The sequence below is a fragment of the Camponotus floridanus genome, unplaced genomic scaffold (assembly GCF_003227725.1).
Source record: "Camponotus floridanus strain SB8 unplaced genomic scaffold, Cflo_v7.5 scaffold7, whole genome shotgun sequence".
Lineage (NCBI taxonomy): Eukaryota > Metazoa > Arthropoda > Insecta > Hymenoptera > Formicidae > Camponotus > Camponotus floridanus.
In genome coordinates, this window is record NW_020229838.1 from 2,624,413 (window position 1) to 2,646,476 (window position 22,064).

The following is a 22,064-nucleotide window of genomic DNA, read 5'->3' on the forward strand; positions in this document are numbered from 1 at the left end:
AACAGTAAGATAGTGATGCAAGACGCCTCATATGTTAAATTCCTACTTAAAACGCGATTGCGGTAAGTGCGGGAAATAATTTTCCATATAATCATTACAGTTGATAATTAATTACTATAATAATATAATTAAAACTCTCGATAAACAAAATGTATTGCGACAAATAAGACTCTTTATTGCTATTTCTCGCGATATATTTATTTATAATTTCAACTAGGAAACAAAGTGATAGAAATAAACATAAATTATTATAATTATTATAATTATAAATTATTATTTTCTGCAACCTTTATAAACAATAATTATTTCCCTAACAATAGAGTCAAATATATCTCCAATATTTTATCGTTCGGTTTATCAATGATCTAAATATAATTCGGATTGAGAATATTCAGTAAAATAATCGAATCGCAGAATCGAATTATTAGTAAAACGAAAGAATCCGTGATACATTAGTTAAATAATTGATCTATAATTTAAAATACTTCTGTAATATAATATTATCCATATATGTATATGCCATAGAATACGTAAAATATTTTGGCAATGAATTTTATCAATAATATGTTTGACTTTGGCGTCATATAAACGGTAGCGCGCTGTTTACGTTACGTGTTACGGTCTGCTATCATTCGTATGTTGACACTTGAACAGTAAAGTAGTGATGTGAAACGCTTTGTATATTGTCAAATTTCTTTTCTAAACATGATCTCGAGTATTTTCGTGAGTGAATAAGGAATTCAAAAGAGTGCAAGTGCCAAGAGGACTCGAGATCTCTGATCTCTACGATCATTCTTTTCTTTATTGAATATTAATCGGCGTATCATTCATCCGATAGGCTTTGATAAATCGTTGGATCCGTTATTTTTTATAAAATATAGCGATAATGCGGTTTTTATAACATTATTTTAAAGCTCATTTTATCCTGTTTAACTAATCATTCGCGCAATATGTATTTTATTTTCGATCGCAATATTGGTATAAAATCGCGTATTGGAAAATAACTCGGGCAGCGAATTCTATATTCGCAACCATTCGCGGATCTCAAATAACTGTCAAAATACCTTCGTTTAAAATGATAGGAATTATATCGCATATTGTGGGCTTCGATTATTATATTTGATAGAAATTATAGGCACTCTGAAAAAATTTGGTTGAAAATTTACCAAAAAAATATTCTGTTGTAGTAACTGTACATCGTTGTACTGAGCTCTCTGTTTTGATGGTTTGAATAAGCTTTGTTTACATCAACAAATTATTTCGGAATATTTTAGTTATATTTATTTGAACGTATCGGAAAATATATTTAGTTGAACAAAATAAATTTTGCCTTTCTCAATCAAGTTTTTTTTTAGTGTAGCAATTCAATATTCTGAATATCGTCGATTTATTTATTCATCGCGTTTCCTTGCAAATTTTAAATCGTGATTTAATCTATAATTTAATCGTTAATTTACATCGAAGCTTTGTCTATCTCTTTTTGCATTTTGAATATTTTCTTTGAAGGTTTGCACAAAATGCGCCAGTAATACACATATTTTCTTGTACAATTAGGAGATATTATTCAATAATTTATTATTAATATATGTATTAATAATAAACTCCTTATTTATGTTACATAAAATTTATTAAGGTCTAATTGTGTACCAATTTTTAATGATAAATATCGTGTAATTAATTGTTATTAATTAGTCTTGATCTAAAAATTTCTAAATATTTTTAATAAATTTTGTATTATATGAATATTTCGGATATTTTCGTGTAATTCTATGTGATAAATTATTTTGTACTAAATTTCAGTTATATTTTATTAAATTTTGTATCTTATAATATGTATTTATATTATATATGTACATATAATCGGGTTATAACGTCTTTCGCTGTTGTCTGATGCCTAACTTCCACCTCATTCTGTTCATCCAATTCCCTTCTCCTAAGTTTCTCTCACTCATAGATTTTTTCCTTATCCCTTCCGCCCATGTCCTTCTTGGTCTTCCTCTCTTTCTTCTTTCTCTTAGCGTCCATTTCAGGAATATCATAAAGGACGAATACCGAAACAATTAAGAAAAGGAACAAAGTGGATTCCCAGCTGGCAGATCCTGCATGGACAATATTTTCTAAAGCAAATTATCGAAAAGAAAATAGCTATCAATACATCTCATGTTTATAGACCTTCAGCAGGCATACGATAGTGTACCCATTACTAAGCTATAGGAAGCATTGTAGAATACGAACTTAAATACCGTGATCAAAGCAATACAGAACTTATACGAAGGGTCTGAGACGGCAGTAAAGATAGGAAATAGTCTGACAGAAAGACGTTCTCCGTTAGGAAAGGCCTTAAACAAGGATGTTGTATATTATCAACACTTTAAAATATAGAATATATAGTACTCTTATTCAATGGAAAAGAAAGTGTAAAAGGATGGGAATAGAACAGATGAGGACACTTACTTATATACATTACAGTTTGTTGATGACCAGGTGTATGCTAAGGATAAAGAAGACCTACAATACATGACAAGGAAATTAATTGAGGAATATAGTTATTGGAGACTGAGCATGAACATAGATAAAACAAAATATTTATGTATAGGAGAGGAGAGAACAGATATAGAATCTAACCAAGAGAAGAGATAGAATCATGTAGGCGATACAAATATTTATAATACAAATATTTAGGAGTGCTATTCAACACACAAGGTACAGATAAGGGAGAAATTAAATTTAGAAATATACAAGCCAGGAAAGCGGAGTGTCTGAATGGAGCAAAGAGATTGGAAAAAAACGGAAAGAACAGATATAAAAATATGAGATCATGATAAAAAGCAGCCTATTATACAGGTCAGAAACAGAGAGAATAACCGAGAATTTAAAAAGGAAATTGGAAGTAAAGAAAAAGGTTTCAGGTAATTTAAACATCTTTTAGAAATGCGCCTGAGAACAAACAAGAAAGCATTTCAATGCCCACTATAAAGAAGAAGGAATACTATGTAAATTCCTATGATTTTAAGATGAAAAAATGTGATAAACCATAACAATTCAAGAACTAGAAGAAGAGAATGTATAGAAATGCATGATGATTAGGAACAAGAAGACAGCTTGAAGTTAAGCAAAATCCGCTAATAATAATATTTTACAATTATATTATACTTTATAATTTATTGTATTATGTAGAGCATTAAACATCAAAATATTATATTGTTATCCAAATTATAATAAAGGAAATAAGAAATATTTATTATGTTAGAGCGCGGAAACTATTCGAAAGCATATGTTATATAAAATAATTTGAAATATTTTGCAAAATTTTTCGAATATATTAATGCCTTATATAAATTTTTTAGAAGAATCCATTTGTGACTAAATGTGATTATTCCGATGAATAATCTAAATATAATTAAGAATGGGAATGTGCAGTAAACTAAATGAATCATAGAATCTAATAAATAGCATAAAAAATTTCATGATACATCATTTATTCTTTCGTGATTTTTTGATCATCCGCAATTGAAGATGTAATCATGTCTTCGAATCAATAAATGAAAAATCGCAATATCGTTAGAAATATTAATTTTACCGTTTCGAACAGAGAATTATTTTTAGAATTCGTGGGATGCTATTGAGAATTCTAAAAATAAGAAAAGTCGAAAATGTGAAAAAATTTTTCATCTTCGGGGCTTATCGATAGCATTAAAAATTTTTAGAAATGACATATAAAACGCTCGATTGTAATTCATTTTCAAAACAAAAGTTTATTCGATTGTAATTCATTTAATCATATTCTATTATTTTTTAAGAGTTTTAAGCGAATTAATAGTGTTAATTAATTTTTTCATAAAATAATAAATGACATTATATTAGGCATATAAAAATATATAAAAGAATCGAAACTTTATTGTTTAAACAAATAATTTTTCTAAGAAATAAAATATGACATTTCATATATATTTCGAGAATATAAAGTCACTTGCTCATAATATAAATTTTTCGAAATTTTATTCAGATCCAATTAAATATTAATCATAAATAATTACATGATTTTGATAATTATTATTGTTTATGATATTATTTATTGTTCTATTTTTATTTATATGTATATAATTACATATATAAATAAAAATTATATATACTATATAATTAGTTTTAAAATAAAAGAACAACAAAAATATGTTATAATTAATTTTAAAATAAAAAAATATAATACAATATAATATAATAAAAATATATAACAATACAATTTTAAATATTTTTGAGGTAGTTTTCACATCCCTTCAAAATACAGGCGAATTAAATTAACCAAGAGAATAGTTCCATAACACTTTTTAATCAATAGTTATGATATGCGCGCGAATTCGTCTAGACATAACGTGTACAACCTAGAAATAATTCAAACCATATTTTATTTCTTGTACTTTTATCATGGCACTTTCCGTGCTGACAATGTCAAATAAATGTAGAATTAAGTCAAAAGAAGTAAATAATTAGGAAGGGGAAAACGTGGGCGAAATGAAAATTGCGGAGAGTCAAAGAATCATCATCAGGCCTCCCACATGACAGCGAGAATCGTCTGCTAACGCTAGCGCCACTGCGCAGGCGCGGGGACTTGCTCCGTCCGTCTACCTAGAAACGTCGCTCACAGCTGCCCGGTCGACCAGTATGGCGACAGTCGGCGTATGCGATGCAACGTGCTTCACGGATATTGCGTAATCGGGATCAGCCAGTAGTTTCTGCTACATTAGAACGAGCGGAAGGAGGAGATAACACGAGAGGATAATTTTCGGGAACAAGTGGCGCTACGACAGCTCGACGACAGTGCCTGCCGTGGATCAGGAGATATGCCGCCGAGTGGAGACGCGCGTTGCTAACATCGGGGAGGATGCGAATAGGACTGTCACCGGACACGGATCGGTAACGAAGGTGAACGGCGAGCGGCACGACAGCGCCAGCGCCAGCGCCTGTAGCAGCAGCAGCGGCAGCAGCAGTAGCAACAGCAACAGCAACGTTTCGTGGAACATGACGACGATCAAGGGTAGCGGTACGCCAGGCGCGCCGCGCCAACTCAACGTCCTGAGCAACTTCAAGTACGAGTACTTTGTCGCGGGCATCTCAGGCGGCGTCGTCTCGACCCTGATGTTGCACCCGCTGGACCTCATCAAGATTCGATTTGCAGGTGAGTCACGCGTGCGTCGACGTGAACGCGCTCGCAAATATGGCGGCTGGCTGTCTCTCACCTCGCCTCTCGCGTCACGGCTAGCACGTGGTATATTCGAGATTCTCCTCGTGCATCGCCTCGTGATCCCCTCCGCCTTCGTGTGTCTTTCGCGTCTAACAATTTTTTCTGTTCTTTTGATCCAGTTTCTTTTTTTTTTAATCCAATCGGGGTTTTTTCTTTTTTTCTTAATTTCTTTTTTTTTTAATCAAATAGGGGTTTGTGAGAAAAAAATATGTAGACTGAAATATAAAAATATATCTATAAGTAAATATAATAAATGTAGAGATTGAGATATATATAACGAATTTTTGAGATATTTAATTTATAGATTCATCATGTATAGCTACTTTCTAAATCAGTGTAGTGTATCAGACTGAATTTATCATTTTATTCAAGGTTAAAACAATGTGCTCAACGTGTTTCTTTTTAATTCTATTTTCCATTAAATGTTAGGCAAATGGTAAAAGATGATGTATATTTATTTGCGAAATTGTTTCCAATTTTTTCTGTGCTTACATGTATATTAATTATTTCGTAGATTCTAATAAATTGGACTAATTTGAATTGTACCATTTAATTTTTGAAATCTTGAATCATTTTTACCATGAAAAATAACATAATAATCCTTGTAAAATAGTTTTATTTTATCACAATTTTAATCTTGACTTAATTACCTTTTATAACATTGATTGAAAGCAATATTCACAAAGATTAATTGTAACAAATATTGTATTTATTATATTTATTATATATTTAAAATAAAAAAAATAAAATATATTAATAATTTATTATATATTTAATTGCATTTATTACATATTTAAAAATTAAATTTAATCATTATTAAATGCTATAATGTTAAAACTAATTATATAATTTAATATTATTCATAAATAGCTTGATAAACGAATTCTAAATAAATAGATTCATATAATCTTTTAGATTTTAAAAATTAATTACGCTAATAAATTAATGTTGATAAATTAATACTAACAATTACGTCCAGTCTAATTAATATATAATATTCTATGTATATAATTCGTTTTCTTACTACTAATTTCTTAAAAGCTATAAAAGATTGATAAGAAAAGAATAAATCGATAAGAATCGATAAAAAGGAATAGATTAAATAAATAAGTGGACTGTAATACATAACTCTAGTTTAATATCTATTTTATTTATATTTTACGCAACGTATAATTTTGTGAGAGAAAACTTTTTTGAAGAAATTCAAAAACGTTTTCTCTCACAAAATTATACATTGCGTTAATATATATATATATATATATATATATATATATATATATATATATATATATCAATTTATACGAATGGAATTTATCTCGTACGAATAAATTTTTTGCGACGAAATTTTCTTTTGTGAGAGATACAGACTAAATATTATGTATTCTGATTTATGAAATGTTGCGACATATATGAGATGGACTTTTGTCGAGAAGGTGATTGTAGAATAACGAGCTGACACAATTTATCGCCTCGTTAAAAAAAAGAACTAGTACAGATAATAACGTAAAATTTACGAACTGAGTTAATATTTTTCTACGTTTTTCTTTCATACAAATAAATAAATTCGTTTCTTCGAATTAAAGACATGATAATAAAAAGTGAATCGAGTTTCACTTTTCGTTACGCGCGTGTAAATAAAACGGCAAAATTGGAAAGTTTTTCATCATAATATTCGATTTTGTGCTACTTGAGATCGATATACCATTGTGAATCATCAAAACCACACAAAGAACGTTCGTAATAATTTTTTTCCGTTTAAAAGATATGAAAAAGATACATAAATTGCGTTCTACATATTTCTTTTTATTTTTAAATCCTAGAGAGAAATATTGAAAAGCGTCTTATTTTTAAATGTTGAATATTATCTGGACGTGTATATTATCAGTATTATGATGATAATAATCTATTGATAAGGAATTGTGTATATTCAATATTATGGTGATATTCCATTGATAATGAATTTCCTTTATTTTTATTTAATAATGATACGATAGCGATAGTTTTTAGTAAGTTGAGCGTGGGTCTCGATTATCTTTTTATTAACTACTTGTCATGATAATTATTCGTAAGATTTAGATTAGATAGCTTTCAAAAGACACATGTTTCTGCCGTTTTTTGCTCGATGATGATGTCATGCTAGGTTAACGTTCTGCGATACTTAATGTTTATATAATTGACGAATCTGAATGCCTATTAAAATTTGTCTACGCGAATGATAAAACTGCTTTCAACGACAGCATTGCATCTTAAAATAATTCTACACGAATTCATTTTAACGAAACAATATGTGAGAGATTACATTATTTGAATTCTAAATTATTTGACGTTGAATTTTAACATCTTGTTTTCTAGTTATTTCGAATGACTAAATGATACCAAAAATAACTATAAAAGAAAGAGTAAATCGGTAACTAATATTTACGTTGATAAATTAAAAATCTTTTTTTGCTGTTTTAATTTATTTATATTTGTATTATTTTTGAGTATTGTCGCGATAAATTGACGGTAATAAGAATTTCTCTAATCAGTATTTTGTTAATGAAATATTTATGTGTAATTATTATATATATACAATTATATTTATGTATAATTATTGAATTAATAGAAGACTGATATCGTTATAATTTATATTATCATTATAGATTAAATTCGTGTTGATATAAAGATTTTATCTGGAGGACAAAGAAATCAATAAGACAACTATTTTAAGTTATTTGCGTAAATTCTGCATTATGATAATACTAGGATTAGGAATAAAGCGAAAAAAATTATTCATTACAGAGAATGTTATCTAGGGCAAATATCGGAGAAAGAAACGTATAATGTAAATTAAGTTCATAGTAATAGAGCACATTTAAATAAGCGTACATAAATTCTGATGACAAGATATTTCTACGAAAAGAAAATGATTATAAGGACGTTGATAAATGCGTGTTTAATCGTTTTAGAAAGCCAGATAATTAACATGATAAAATATGATACATAAATTCAAATAATATGAATAAACGAAACGTTTAAATTCGAAATGTTTGTTGGGAATTTTGAAGTTTGAACAGAAGTTTCATCAGATTTATTGAAGTCTTATTGTTAGAAATAAATTAAGTTATTTATTGGGAGGGACATATTAATCTACGTTCATCACGTGTCGATACCAGAGTTTACTTGCGTAAAGTATCTTTCGCTTTAATATACGATGATTGATACAACGATTATATAATCATCACATTCGCATTTAATCATATGAATAATTTGTTCTACCATATAAGTACATATATATTTTAACATTCATAATTAAATCTATATTTTTATTATGTGTTCTTTTTTTTACGTAAATAAATTTAAATTTATTAAAAATATTAAATTTAATTTATTAAAATAAATTAAAATAAGTCATAAATTAAGTTTACTATAAATTGTGACTTATTTTATAGTGAATTTGTTAAATAGATAAATTTATTCGTTATATAATTATTAAGGATAAAAACAGATATTATTGACGCAGCTTACAACGTCAAAATAAGTACATATTTCTTAATCATTTTTTCACGTTACGTCAATGAATCTGATTTCAATTAATTAATTTGTTTATGCAATATCGAAAACATCGCAATTATTGCATAATCGTCAATTATTCACGGTAGATATATATTATAGAAATTTTTTATGAAAAGAAATGTGACAAAGAAATTATCATATGTAGTCAATCTTAGCGATAAATTGCACATGATTTTCTTTTACAGTAAGATAAAAGTTTTTTCTCCGCGTATTATCTCTGTAATGTAAAATCGTGAAAGTGATCGTAATTTAATAACGCCTATTATAGTTTATTATAGGTAGATATTTTACCAAATCAAATTATTTATTGTTCGATTATAATTTAAAACATTAGTTTAAAAAAAAACATTCGTTTTCGAATACACATGTTTATATTCGACTTTTCTTGTGTTTTGAAGCTCTTACATTGGCATTTGTCCAACATGTAATATCTTGTTTATATTGTGATTTCTCAGCAAGTGTGAGATCACAAATAAATTCCTACATACATGCATACATACAAAATTCGCAGAAGCGAGAAAAATATTAAAATGAATCAGAAATAGTTCTTGTAAAATAGGTATAACACTTAATATTAACAGCTGTTTAGCAAACTAGAGACTTCTAGAGACTTCTTATAGAGACATCATTTAATATACCATTATTGCACGTCAGATTAATAAATTGCTCTTTTGAATAACGATGTTTCTCAATACGCTACGTTGCGAATACAATCAGCTTTTGATTATTCATATCTTGCTTGTTTAAGAAATTTGACTTCCGTCTCGAGATTGATAACGGATCACAGTCGAAGGTCTTTTGTATGTATTTTTATTCGCTACAGAGTTTAAAGATTCGGCTGATATTAGTCACCTTTAAAGTTGTGAAACTCAAGCGAAATGAATTCCATTCAAAACAAGATAAGGTCAGGAAAGTTTCTCCTCGTGTTTTAAATGACTTTTTTTAATGAAGTAGTCATAACTGGATAAGGAGACAAATGTGCGTACTTAGCATTAAATGCGGCACGAAATACATAGAGACGAATAAGACTTGTTGGGAAAAACAGTAGTATTTTTAACGAAATATTCATTGGCCGTTCACCAAACACTAACATAAGTCACGCGAATTTCGCGAGTTGCGTCAGTTATGTCACGTGACGTTATTGAATCGTCTTGTCGCACATTTAGAGAAAGAGAGAAAGACAGAAAGTGTGACGCTGATACAGCTGATTCCACATCTTAAATTTAATAGATACGATTATTAAATCAAATTTCATAGATGCATTTTTTCGTAAATATATAAATGTATATAATTTCAACTTTTTCTTAATTTTCTGATAGTGTATAATTGACTCTAATAATACATATAATAATATACTTTTTATTTTTCACTTGTATGTACACATATCTAATATTAAAAATTTAAGAAACGTGGAAAAAAATTTTTTTCATTCATTCATTTTTCTTTTTTTTTTACTCACTTATAACTTTAATTTAAAATATTGATATTTTTTAAAATTATAAGTGAATAAAAAAATCTAAAATGCTTGTTTGCTTGTGTTGCATGACTTTTTATTTACTTAATATCATGTTGCTCGATTGTAAAATAATGTAGCAATCTAAAAATGTTTGTCAAGGAAAAGATGTGATTGTAAATTAAAGATGAAGAGATCCGTAAAGGAAATTTCATCAGAAATATCTTGGATACATAAAATCGCATTCATAGGACAGTTTCTGGTCACGTGAAATCACCGTTATTCATGAAAGCGAAAGTAGATTGTACCTCGCAGATGGTAATTATATTTTTTTCTTGTTCCTTCCACACCGTGACCTACCTTAGGATGATATTTTCAAGCAACATCACTATTGTAGATTAATTTCTATACTAACTTTGAATAAAACGCTATCTGTATAATACACTGTAAAAAAAGTATGTAAAATTACACATATAATCAGTGTAACAATTACGCTATTTATAACGGAAATATATAAATTCATGTACTTTTACAAAAATTAGTTTTTTTACTCTTTATTCTGTAAATAGTTGTTTGTATTTGATGAGAAATTACAAGGTTAAAAGTGTAATTTTTGGATTTTATGTAAATGTACAATTTTTTATAACATTTATAGAAAATTTACACAATAAAGAGTAAAAGAACTAATTTTTGTAAAAGTACATGAATTTATATATTTTCGTTATAAATAGCGTAATTGTTACATTAATTATGTACGTAATTTTAAACTAAATTTAATATGTAAAATTGTATAAATACATATACAAAATGTATTATTACATAAACATTTCTAGAAATCTACTTCTAACATGTAAATTTATTAGTATAAGATGCTTACTTACCATTTAAGATAATAATTTTATCTATAAAATGTAAATTTACTAATGTATGTAAATATACACCTTTAATAGTTGGTCTCAATATTATCCACTATAATAGTTGTAAATTTACACAAAATTTTTTTACAGTGTAATTTGACATAAAATTTATGTCTTTTCTCTCTTTATGTGATCTCTCTCTGTGGAAAAGAAATAATATTTATAAATTATTTTTTTGTATACCATATTATTAAATTGTGTCATGTATATTAGATCATATTATATATATGAACTGTGTATTAAATTATATAAAAAATCCAGAATGTAAGAAATGCGTGTAATTGAATTCTAAGTATTTATATTTCGTCATACAGCATGTCTTCTACGTAAAAATATATCAAGAGGAAATTCCTTTTGAATATTTAAGAAAATAATTTCTCGGAAAATAAGGCATATCGCAAGACGATATTGTTGTTTTCTCGCAGTGCGAGACGCGATATGAAACTAATGTTGTAGATAAAGCGAGTCGATATTCGATACAATGATATGTATATATATTTATGTGCATACATATGTGCATACATATGTGATACCTATATATGTTGAAAATGTATTTGAGCATAACAATAGATGCTGCTTATTGCGAAATGCATTGACGGCGAATAGTTTAATTAACAGAGCGATGAATGTCGACATCGTAGTCGTAAATCCCATTAGTTGTGACATAGATTTTTATAACAAAATGTTAAGCGCATCATACATAACGGTAACGTTATGATAATTTTAACGAGAATAGACGTGTCGTCTAAATAAGTTGTGGTGCGACTTATTTAGGTTTTGTTATCTTGCAGTAAATGATGGTCACACGAGTGCAGCACCGCGATACAATGGACTCACGAATGCGATGGTTCAGATTGTTAAAACCGAGGGAGTGCGTGGACTTTATAGAGGAGTAACGCCAAATGTCTTAGGATCAGGAAGTTCATGGGGTTTCTACTTTTTCTTGTAAGTACAGTATTATATGTGGTTGCTTAATATTGCTGATATAAAAATTTAGCGATTATTTTACGCTCGATTTTTAATGCGTATAATTAACGCAGAATTAAAATTGCAAGATGATAAAAATTTCCATGTAAGGTTCATTGATTAGCATTGTTTATTTCTTCTTTATACATCTTTTATCCTTACATATGCCGAAAATACAGATTTAATTTACAGCTATAACACAATAAAGACTTCAATCCAAGGTGGTAACTCAAAGAAACCGCTTGGACCGTCCATGCATATGTTCGCCGCCGCTGACGCCGGAGTGCTTACCTTGCTCATGACTAATCCGATCTGGGTGGTGAAAACGCGGCTGTGTTTACAATATGCTGAGGATGTGAATGTGGCGGAGTCCAAGAGATATCGTGGAATGGTAGATGCTTTAAAGAAGATTTACAAGACGGAGGGCATTAGAGGCTTATATAAGGCAAGCAAATGTTTTTTTATGATTAAATCGAAAGTTAATTGAATTCGAAATAAAATGTTATTACAGTTTATAATTAACGAAAATTATTATACCGATGTATTCTTCTGCAGGGTTTAGTTCCTGGATTGTTTGGTGTCTCGCACGGTGCGATACAGTTCATGGCGTATGAGGAAATGAAGAACAAATACTATAATTATTTAAATGTGCCCATTGATACGAAATTGGTGAGTTGATTATATTTTTATTGAAATTTTGATAAGACTATAAGATGCAGAAGATTTAGAATACTATATTATAATTTCTATATGTTTAAACTTCTATATTACTATAAATTTTTTAATTCTCTTTTTTATAATTCTCTTTCTTTTGCTAATTTATACACAGAATATGGCAACATCATTTATAATATTATCAATTCACAAAGAAGACTTTAAGTTGAAACTGAATATAAACTGAATATAAATTTAAAATAAATCAAATTTAGAATAACAATGAATAATTTAACGATGGATAATTTAAAATATTCGTGCTTGTTTCTTTCATACAGAGTACAACCGAATATATCATCTTCGCCGCGATGTCGAAACTGATCGCTGCAGCGTCGACGTATCCTTATCAAGTGATAAGGGCACGACTTCAGGATCATCATCATGATTATCGGGGCACCTGGCATTGCATTCAATGCACATGGAGGTCAGAAAGGATTAAGGGTTTCTATAAAGGCTTATCACCATACCTTTTACATGTTACGCCAAACATATGTCTGATTATTCTTATTTATGAGCATTTTACTAACGGTAGTTAATTTGAATTGACATCTTATTATAAGAAAATTTTTAGTCAATTTTTTAACCTTCTACAGAGCGTAATATTTTTTCTGATATACCAAAACTCAATGCAGGATGCTCACATGTATGATTTTTTGATAATGCGAGGCATTGATATACTTTATTTTAAACAATAGCTGAATATCACGCGTTGTGTTACAACGTATTCAAATAGATAATATAGTGCAGAATAATTTTTATTTCAAGAAACTTTTTATATAGAAAATTATCCTTATGTCAAATTATTTTTGTCATTTATGGAAGAAGTTTAAAAGATAGCTCTGACGATTATCATTCTATTAATAATTTTTATTTTATTTGATTAGATGAGACAGATGGATATGTATTACTTTTCTTTCTAGTATTTAAAGTGAAAACTATATTGATGAAACTATATGATATTTTCTATTATTTGTATCTCTATTAACTGATATTAGATTTGTTGCACGGTGAGAAAAAAATTGTTCGATATAGGGAAGCAAATCATTGCTTTTACTATTATCATTTTACTTGTATACTCGTATAAATTGTAATTCAATTCGTAATTATTACAAAAGAAAAATGGATCTTGAAAGGTGAAGTGGCAAATAGTTCGTAGCATGTTGCATAAAACGTATGCGTTTTATTTATTCAACTATATCGTTTCTTATCCAAGAATATTGAGAGACTGCGATGTAGAATCGACAAGGAATTAATCTACTTCTCGCTTAATTTATAAATTCCTTGCATAAAATTTGTTGTGGCTGATGTATTTAATGCAAGGGAAGTTTTCTTATACAACAGCACAATATATTTCAACTGAAGTGTCTTCTAATCATATAAGGTTAGATTGCAAGACAAATAAATAAATGAACATGCTCATCTTTGTTTATCGAAATGTAAAATATCTAAACTGGATTTAATTAGGCACACTTTAGGCACGTTAGTTTGGTATAAATGAAAGAAAGAGAACGAAAGATGTACTGAAGTATAAGCTAATTAATGTGCTTTATGTAAAGAGTTATAAGAACACACTCAATTCTCGGCGAAAGAGATAGTATATAATCTTTAATAGTTAATTAATAACCAAATATTTACATAACTATGTGACTATATGACTAATATATATATGTCTGTATAATGCTCGAACTATTTTTGATGCATAATGTATGCGAACCACATGTGTAAACTGATGAGTTTTATGTCTCCGCTTTGACTCGATGAGTCTCAGTGCGGTCTTTAATTTAGACATTCTTTTAGACAATTCTTTTTTTTAGCAAATGTAGTAAAAGTTCACAATCTATCTCTGTGTCTTATACATGTATATACTTTCTTTTTACATAAGCGGCTCTCTGTAATTATTTATACCTCATTCTAAATTGAATATTACACAGAGGTTCGTGATGGATTAATTTTTCGAGAATTGTCATAGAATCTGGCACTCGGAAAATGCGATAGATAGCAATAAGTTTCCGTGCAATTTGTAAATAGTAGGATGAATTTATTTATATCAATTCCTTTAGCTATAAATCTAGTTAGAATCTGTTTCTTCGATAATAAAATAAACACGCAAAGATGCATACTTAAAAGCAACATTGTGACGATATTAATAAATACAACACACACATATCGGAAAATGTTTGTTTGTTGTTTTGAATTAGCTACATTCTTCAGATTACGCTATCTGAGTTTCCCTAGACTTGATTTCTTTGTTCTCCCAATTTCATACTATCGACATAGATTCTTATTGGCAGTGAAAGATGTCATTAAGCATATATGTGATTTAATAGATTATATTTTTCCAAGTCTATTTTGCATTGAAACTATTTTATCGCCACTTACAGGAGATAGCATGTAGAAAGGTATTGTGACTAAACATGTTATTGATTACGTTATTTGTTCGGTAGTTTGTTAAGCCACCAGCAGTACGATTTTTGAACATATGATAGGATGATGTGAATTATTGGATATTTATCGTAATTTACATAAATTTATCTTAAAAATAAATAACACTTATCGCTTAAATATATGCGCTTATTTCATTTAAGTGTAAGAGAAACCGTATGATTTAGAAAAACATTGTTTTCTTTTTAATTTAAATTTTCGCCGAATTATTAGAGCAGTAAAAAGGAGATTATCAATTCTTTCCGACTGTTTATGATTTTGAATTTTCGTAATAAATTCTATATAGCGTCAAGAATCGTACGCGGGTTAAATTAAAAGTGTTTTATACGATGCTTCACATCTTCAGTCTTTTGTTGTAAAGCAAATAAAACAAAGGCGTATTGCTGGTGGTTCGTTGCAGGTATGAGGGTTGGCATGGCTTTTACAAGGGTTTAAGTGTAAACCTCACCAGGGTGACACCAGCGACAGTTATCACATTCGTGGTCTACGAAAATATGTTGCATTATCTGCAATCGAGCCGCGCTGCGGTGGAAGGAACGATCGCTGTACCTGTCTCTGCGGTTAACAAACTGAAGGAATAAGAAGTAAAAGGGAGATTTTTTGGAGCCTTAATGAAGTTGAGCGAAAGTTTGAATTGAAGTGATCCAATTTCTATTATGTTCCCGGTGACATATTTCAATACGAACCGAAAATCGTGATTTATAACATTCATATAAAGTTCTTGTAACGAAAAAAATTTAAGGCACAAATTTTGGATACAAAAATTTAAATCTCTTAATTAATTATAAAAATTAAAATTGAAAAGTTACAAACATCAATTTTAAAGAAAAGTTAATTATATTAATTTTTTTTTAATAAAAAGTTGCAAATACTTTTTTTACATTTAAGTGCCAAATATTTTTTATTTTAAATATTATTTATAACTTATTGGAATTTTCCATTTGTCTTTAATTAATTATACATACAATTTTTCCATTAGGGAAGAAATATCTAAGCAAAAAAGCTTCAATAAATGATTGTTCATAGTACGATTTGTATTACTTCGTCGGATAAAAGAATTAATTGAAGAGCGTATAGTTTTCGGGCTTAAAATACAATAATGGAGAATATTTTCAAATGCATCACATCTTTTTTTGCATTTTATAATGATATTTTCTAATTTCACTTGTATTCATAAGAGTTTCGTAAGAAAGATACTAAGTCTATGAAATTGTATTATTTAGTCTAGTTATATTTGGAATTAAAGAAAAAATCCAAGAATCCAAAATGATCAGTATAGTAGAATTTGTATAGAAAACATACAAGAGATGTGCTTTTGTATTTGCATAAATATAATGTAGCATTTTCATAAGTTCTTTAGGAAGGGTAAAATAAAGATGAAAAAAATAAGAAAAAAGATTCCATGTATAATGTATATTTTCGATAGTAGAAAGCTTGTATCATAAAGAACAAGCTCGTAGTAAACTTTGCATTTAAAGATTTCTTAAATATAAATGTGTATATGCATGTAATGAATAGATGTAAGAAACGAAATACAGAAAAAGTAGTTATGAAGAGCAGATTACAATATTTTCAATTTCTGCTATTTATATTTTTGATCTGATTACCTTGTGTTGCAAAATTGCAATATGTGTCTATCATTGTATTGAATTAGTAATTTTCTAAATTTTTCTTCTATTATTGAATATAACACATCTTGCGTAAATATCGTCTTTTTCAACTGATAAAGTTTCCAACAGATACTTGTGAGGGTCTTTTTCGATAAATTCGAGTTATCTAAATTAATAAATATTTAAACATTTGCAATTATTCGTATGATTCAATACAATTAAGTATTAATTAGGAAGGAAGTTATATTCATAAATTAATGTAATAGCTTATTAAATCTAAAGGATTCATAGAGCATTTTTTATAGCGCTGATCGCATTGCTGCCCATATTCGGCTTCTATAATCTCGTTCGGAAGATTTTCGCTTCTCGATGTGGAGGGTCTGCAACAAAAAGGTGTAAACAAATGTTAAAATTCTTATATTATTCGTTTAAGGCATGCCCCATACTTGATTATATAAATGTCTGGATGAAACATTTCGATGAGAAATAAAAGTAAATCATTAATTGATTTAAACCTTATTTTCTAGACCTCTTGCATCGCATTCTTATCTATATGCTTATATTATATGCTGACTAATAAATTAAAGTAATTATTGATACTTCTTTAATATCTTCACTTGATAATATCAAGTGTACTTCTTGTAATTAGTGATTTATATAATATCTTTATATTTTTACTTGATAGTATCAAGTGTAATTCTTTTATATTCAATACTTACGTGAGTATGATTTGTAGGATGTCGCCAAGTAATCCATTTTCGCTTAAAGAATATCTTGTAGCTTCACAAATCATTCTCAGCAAACAATCTAATCCAGAATAACCTAGGCTTCAAGAGACATAAAATTATATTAATCATATTTCAAATTTCATTTGCAAAATACTATATTTTAAAGCATAATCTCAATATCGAAAACTACATAGTAAGATTTTCAGTAAAAAGATTTGATAACCGAGATGCGAGATATGCTTTATAAAAAAACATTATTTGATACGTGTGCGTAATTTTGTTACCGTTCCATTTTATTTATGAGCATCTTGTAAACTAATTGACGACTAAGACTTCGTTTTGTATAATAATCTTCCTCGTAAAAGTAAGTCGAATTCCATTCATTTGGCAATCCATAATTCGCTTCGAAATAAAATGCCACCGATATAGACTTGTCGGGAATATCTAAGGGGATTCCTAAGGCGAAGAATATCTGTAAATAAAAATAGTGAGTTGATAAATAGTAATGTTATCTTTCATACAATACTCGTTTCTTCATATAATTTTCATAGAATGTTAAAATATTTTATAAATAAATTGTGAAAAAAATATTTACAAATTCTGAGGAAATATTAATAAAAATAAATTACAATTTTTACGATTTTCTGTTGTAATAATAATTTTATGATGAATAAATTACATATCTTTGAAAATCTCTCTCCAATAGAATAAGATTGAAGCTTTCATTATAGGAAAACGTTTATGTGAGATTTCTCGATTTTTTTGGAAATCTTACTTCGCAAATGTACGTGAAGTGAAAATGATTAATATTGAGTTAACAGGTTGCTCATATAATTCGAAACGCATTAGTAGATGAAAAATGAATGATTGATCCACCATACCCCCAGTGTGCTACCCTCGGGAAATCCTATAGATCGTATATGTCTCGATATACCATGTGTAATATTTTTCACTCCCAATACACGTGCTGACTTCATGAAGCACATCAAAAGAGCCAACACCGTAATTCGATATCTGAAATATTTCGGGAAAACACAATAATTTCATTGATACTTTTATTTATTTATCGAATTGATCACAACAATTATTTTGTGTGACAACTATTTATTTTATGTGATTTTCGAAGGTTTTGTTTAATATTCAATTATTAAATATATATAATTATTAATTATATATATTTAATAATTGAATATTAAACATTTTTATAATAATTAAGAATTATTTTTCAATCATGATTTCTTCATTAAAATATATTTAAATAAAAATATTGTTTCGGTTTAGAATTGGCCATGTGTCGCTTTATTTCGATTATACGTACATTGTTGTATTCATGCAACTTTTATCAGTAACGATATTCATAAATGGGATTCAAGAGAGAAGCAATAGTGCAACAATGATACTTATTGTTAAATTCATTTTGTAAAATAAATAGAATATTATGTAAAATAAATAGCTGAATATTTAGATACCGGAATATATTTAAGAATATTATCAAGATAACGTTTCTGTAATATCCTCGGATATTGTTCATTCGAGAATCGCGTGTGGTGTTTCCGGGACGATCAATATCTCGATAAAAAACATAAAAATGTATGTGCGCCGCATCTGTTTGCTCGTTTCTTTATTTCACGAATTGTTTTGATTTTGCCGACCGCTTCATTGGTTTTCGCGTTAAATGTAAATATTCGTTCGTCCATGCGATTTCAGGAATTTTCGCTGGCACATAAACAAAACAAGTTTATTTCCCTTGACAAGTCACACATATCGTGTCAGTAAATATTTTGCGCTTCTTTTTATCGTGCGTATTACCCTGTATTTTTTAACAATTAGCGTAATCACATTTTAAAATAAAATTTCACAACGTTATTTACATAAGTAACAGAATACTCACTTCCTCATTCTTTTAACGTACACGTTGCGCGAAACTCACACAAAGATTTCACCGAATGTCGAATTAACGATTTATATGGATCGCAAGGATATGCGAGAAAAAAATAATCCGGTAATTTGCATAAAGCTAATAATTGCAGTCGTTGCTAAAGTACAGTTATGGTTTTCACTTTGTTACGAGCATTTTGCGATGCTAATATATAGTAACTAGACAGCAAGATTTAACATCTTGCAAATTACATTTAACGTTACGCAATCAAAACATCTTGTCACTTTTTCCAATATTCTTCATATAAAAATTTATAAATATTTGTACGTTTTAAACATTGTTTTAACTTCATTTATTTTCAATGTTTTCCTTTGCTTTAATAGATCGTATATGGGAATGTTTTATTTGCAAATGTAATTATTTAAATTTTGAGTGACGAAATAAATTGTGTTTGTACAATGCATTTGTATACAGATTGTCGTATATACGCTTTTCGCAAATATTTTGATTACAGAATCTAGTTTTCAAAATATCATTCCTCTTCCACGTCGTGTATCAAGATCGCATTTCAAAATCACTTTAGCAAAATCAAAATCCAAATCAGACTGAATGAATAAACGGATTTACATACGGTGTTTCAGATTTATCTCTCGCGCCTCAATTTGCGGACTTCGAATCTCTTCGATCAATCTCGTCACTCTCTTTTATTGGAGCTTATTTTTTAATTTCAACATTAAGTATTTGATAATTACATCTTGAATTAAAACTACATTAAAATAAAATTAACTTGTAATTAAAAAAATAATATCTTGTTATCCGCTTTTAATATAACAATTAATACCTGAAAACATTTGTTCTTAAATTTCATTCCAGTATTATATATATTCACTGAAATTATTATTTCAATATTTATTTAGGGAAAAATCCATATTGATTCGAGGGAGTGAATTTGAGATCTACCCGTTGTGTAGCGAGCGATATCGGCCAGCTCCAATCGTTCAGATGGTGGAATGAGATTATGATCCACGGGATGAATTAATCTCGCGATCAGTATGCATCTAGCACTAATTGAATTAATAATGGAATTGCAGAGTGTCCGTTTCTAGCTTGTTTGGTACATTCCTGATTCAATGGCGAACTTGTAATTATTCCCCAAGACTTTACGTATAGCAGTCCCTTCATCCCCGTTTCCTCCCTCTCCCACTTCTTCCCTCTTCGATACATCACCGGACTTCTGCGATTGGATGTTGTTGAATAATGTTCAGAAACCACCTTTCATTATGTCTCCCAGCAGGAATATCTACGATGTTTCACAGATTAAATATATTATTGATTAACGTATCATGAATTTAGCGGTCTCCGCTGCATCTTGCAAGTCAAATACTCGGGGTGACAGTCGGTCGTAGGCTGACAATCATTTTTGGGTCACGAGACACATTTATCTGCATTGTGTATACGTGGGGCAACCTGGTTTTCCAAAAAAGTCAACCTTCAAGCTACATTTCGATCTTGTACATTGTTACGGTTTTTTTTCTATTTTATCTCGTTTTTGTGTTTTTTATAATTCGTGCACAGTTATTGAATTAATCCTCATTTTTTTTTTTAAATAGCTATAAAAAATATTTTTGTACATTTTCTTAGAGTTTGTAAAATCGTTTTTATTTTCTCTCCTTTTATAAGCTTTTTCTCTCTCTATATATAATAGATATATAAATATATATATATTTTATTAAGTTTGTATTTTTATACATGTTATAGAATTAAATAGATATTATTTTCATAATTATTAATAAATAAACTATTGTTCTCTCTCGCATTTTATGTATCGAAGGAATGTGTCCATCGCAGATGCTACTCGACAAAAATGAATTATTAGTAATATCCCATTTCTGTTCTTTTTTACACAAAATAATTCGTTCCGCGCGTGCGAATCGTTTTTGCGCTCGGGCAATATCGCGCGCTCATTGAAATAAAGGATGCGAGATTTACGGAGGAATTGCGCGAGGAAAATTTTATGATGCGCCTGCGGTACATAGAACAACGCCGGAGATTTCCGTCGCAATTTTCTGCAGGGCTGCGGAATGCGAGATGCGCGGCTTACTCGTGTGTGCTCGGGAACGATGGTGGTCGGGTGACTACCAGGATACCATTGTCGTTGTGCACGTAACAAGCGATCGCGGCAGGTAGACATTGCGAGAAATTCCAAAGCGGAATCTTATCTTGCCAAGGAGCGATTCAGACGATGCGGCGTCGATAAGCGTAACGCTATTCTGCGTAAATGTTCACTGCGATTTTTATGAAATATGTGTGTGAAACACACAAGTGTTACCTTATATTGAAATTTTATAGTTGAAAGAGCATGTGCAAAAATTCTATTGAAAGATATAGAAGAAGAGGGAAAAATATAACTTTTAATTTGACTTTTAACTTTTTATTCATTTTCGGATGAAATTCCGCAAGTTCAGAATCATGAATATTGATTATGAGATGAATTCAATTAAATAATTAATCAAATAACTAAATAATTAAGATACATTTAATCAGGGGTTTAAAAGGAGAAA

The 22,064-nt window shown here is 29.0% G+C and overlaps 2 protein-coding genes across 2 annotated transcripts; one reads left to right on the plus strand and one right to left on the minus strand.

Annotated features, from left to right (window-relative positions):
- The first annotated feature begins 4,636 nt into the window (after positions 1-4,636).
- LOC105256089 (mitochondrial folate transporter/carrier) lies at positions 4,637-16,040 on the plus strand. Its single transcript, XM_011265746.3, has 6 exons — positions 4,637-5,173; positions 11,956-12,109; positions 12,323-12,575; positions 12,686-12,799; positions 13,123-13,268; positions 15,687-16,040. The coding sequence occupies exons 1-6, from the start codon at positions 5,017-5,019 to the stop codon at positions 15,865-15,867; spliced, it is 1,005 nt and encodes a 334-aa protein (XP_011264048.1). The 5' UTR covers positions 4,637-5,016; the 3' UTR covers positions 15,868-16,040.
- A 190-nt stretch (positions 16,041-16,230) lies between these two features.
- Positions 16,231-19,565, minus strand: LOC105256079. The gene is made up of 5 exons (XM_025413794.1): positions 19,516-19,565; positions 18,506-18,638; positions 17,909-18,096; positions 17,616-17,723; positions 16,231-17,276 (listed from the first exon to the last, which is right to left on the minus strand). Exons 1-5 carry the CDS (start codon positions 19,521-19,523, stop codon positions 17,144-17,146), a joined length of 570 nt encoding a protein of 189 aa, XP_025269579.1. The 5' UTR covers positions 19,524-19,565; the 3' UTR covers positions 16,231-17,143.
- Between the last annotated feature and the right edge of the window lie 2,499 nt (positions 19,566-22,064).

Bases quoted from the DNA above. Each gene is read 5' to 3' on its own strand.
- LOC105256089 (XM_011265746.3), top strand. From the start codon at position 5,017: ATGACGACGATCAAGGGTAGCGGTACGCCAGGCGCGCCGCGCCAACTC. The intron at 12,576-12,685 runs GCAAGCAAATGT...ATTCTTCTGCAG, and splicing joins GCATTAGAGGCTTATATAAG to GGTTTAGTTCCTGGATTGTT. The intron at 12,800-13,122 runs GTGAGTTGATTA...TCTTTCATACAG, and splicing joins TGCCCATTGATACGAAATTG to AGTACAACCGAATATATCAT.
- LOC105256079 (XM_025413794.1), bottom strand. The intron at 18,097-18,505 runs GTATGGTGGATC...TTTTATTTACAG, and splicing joins CCGAGGGTAGCACACTGGGG to ATATTCTTCGCCTTAGGAAT. The intron at 17,277-17,615 runs GTAAGTATTGAA...TTTTTGTTGCAG, and splicing joins ATCCTACAAATCATACTCAC to ACCCTCCACATCGAGAAGCG.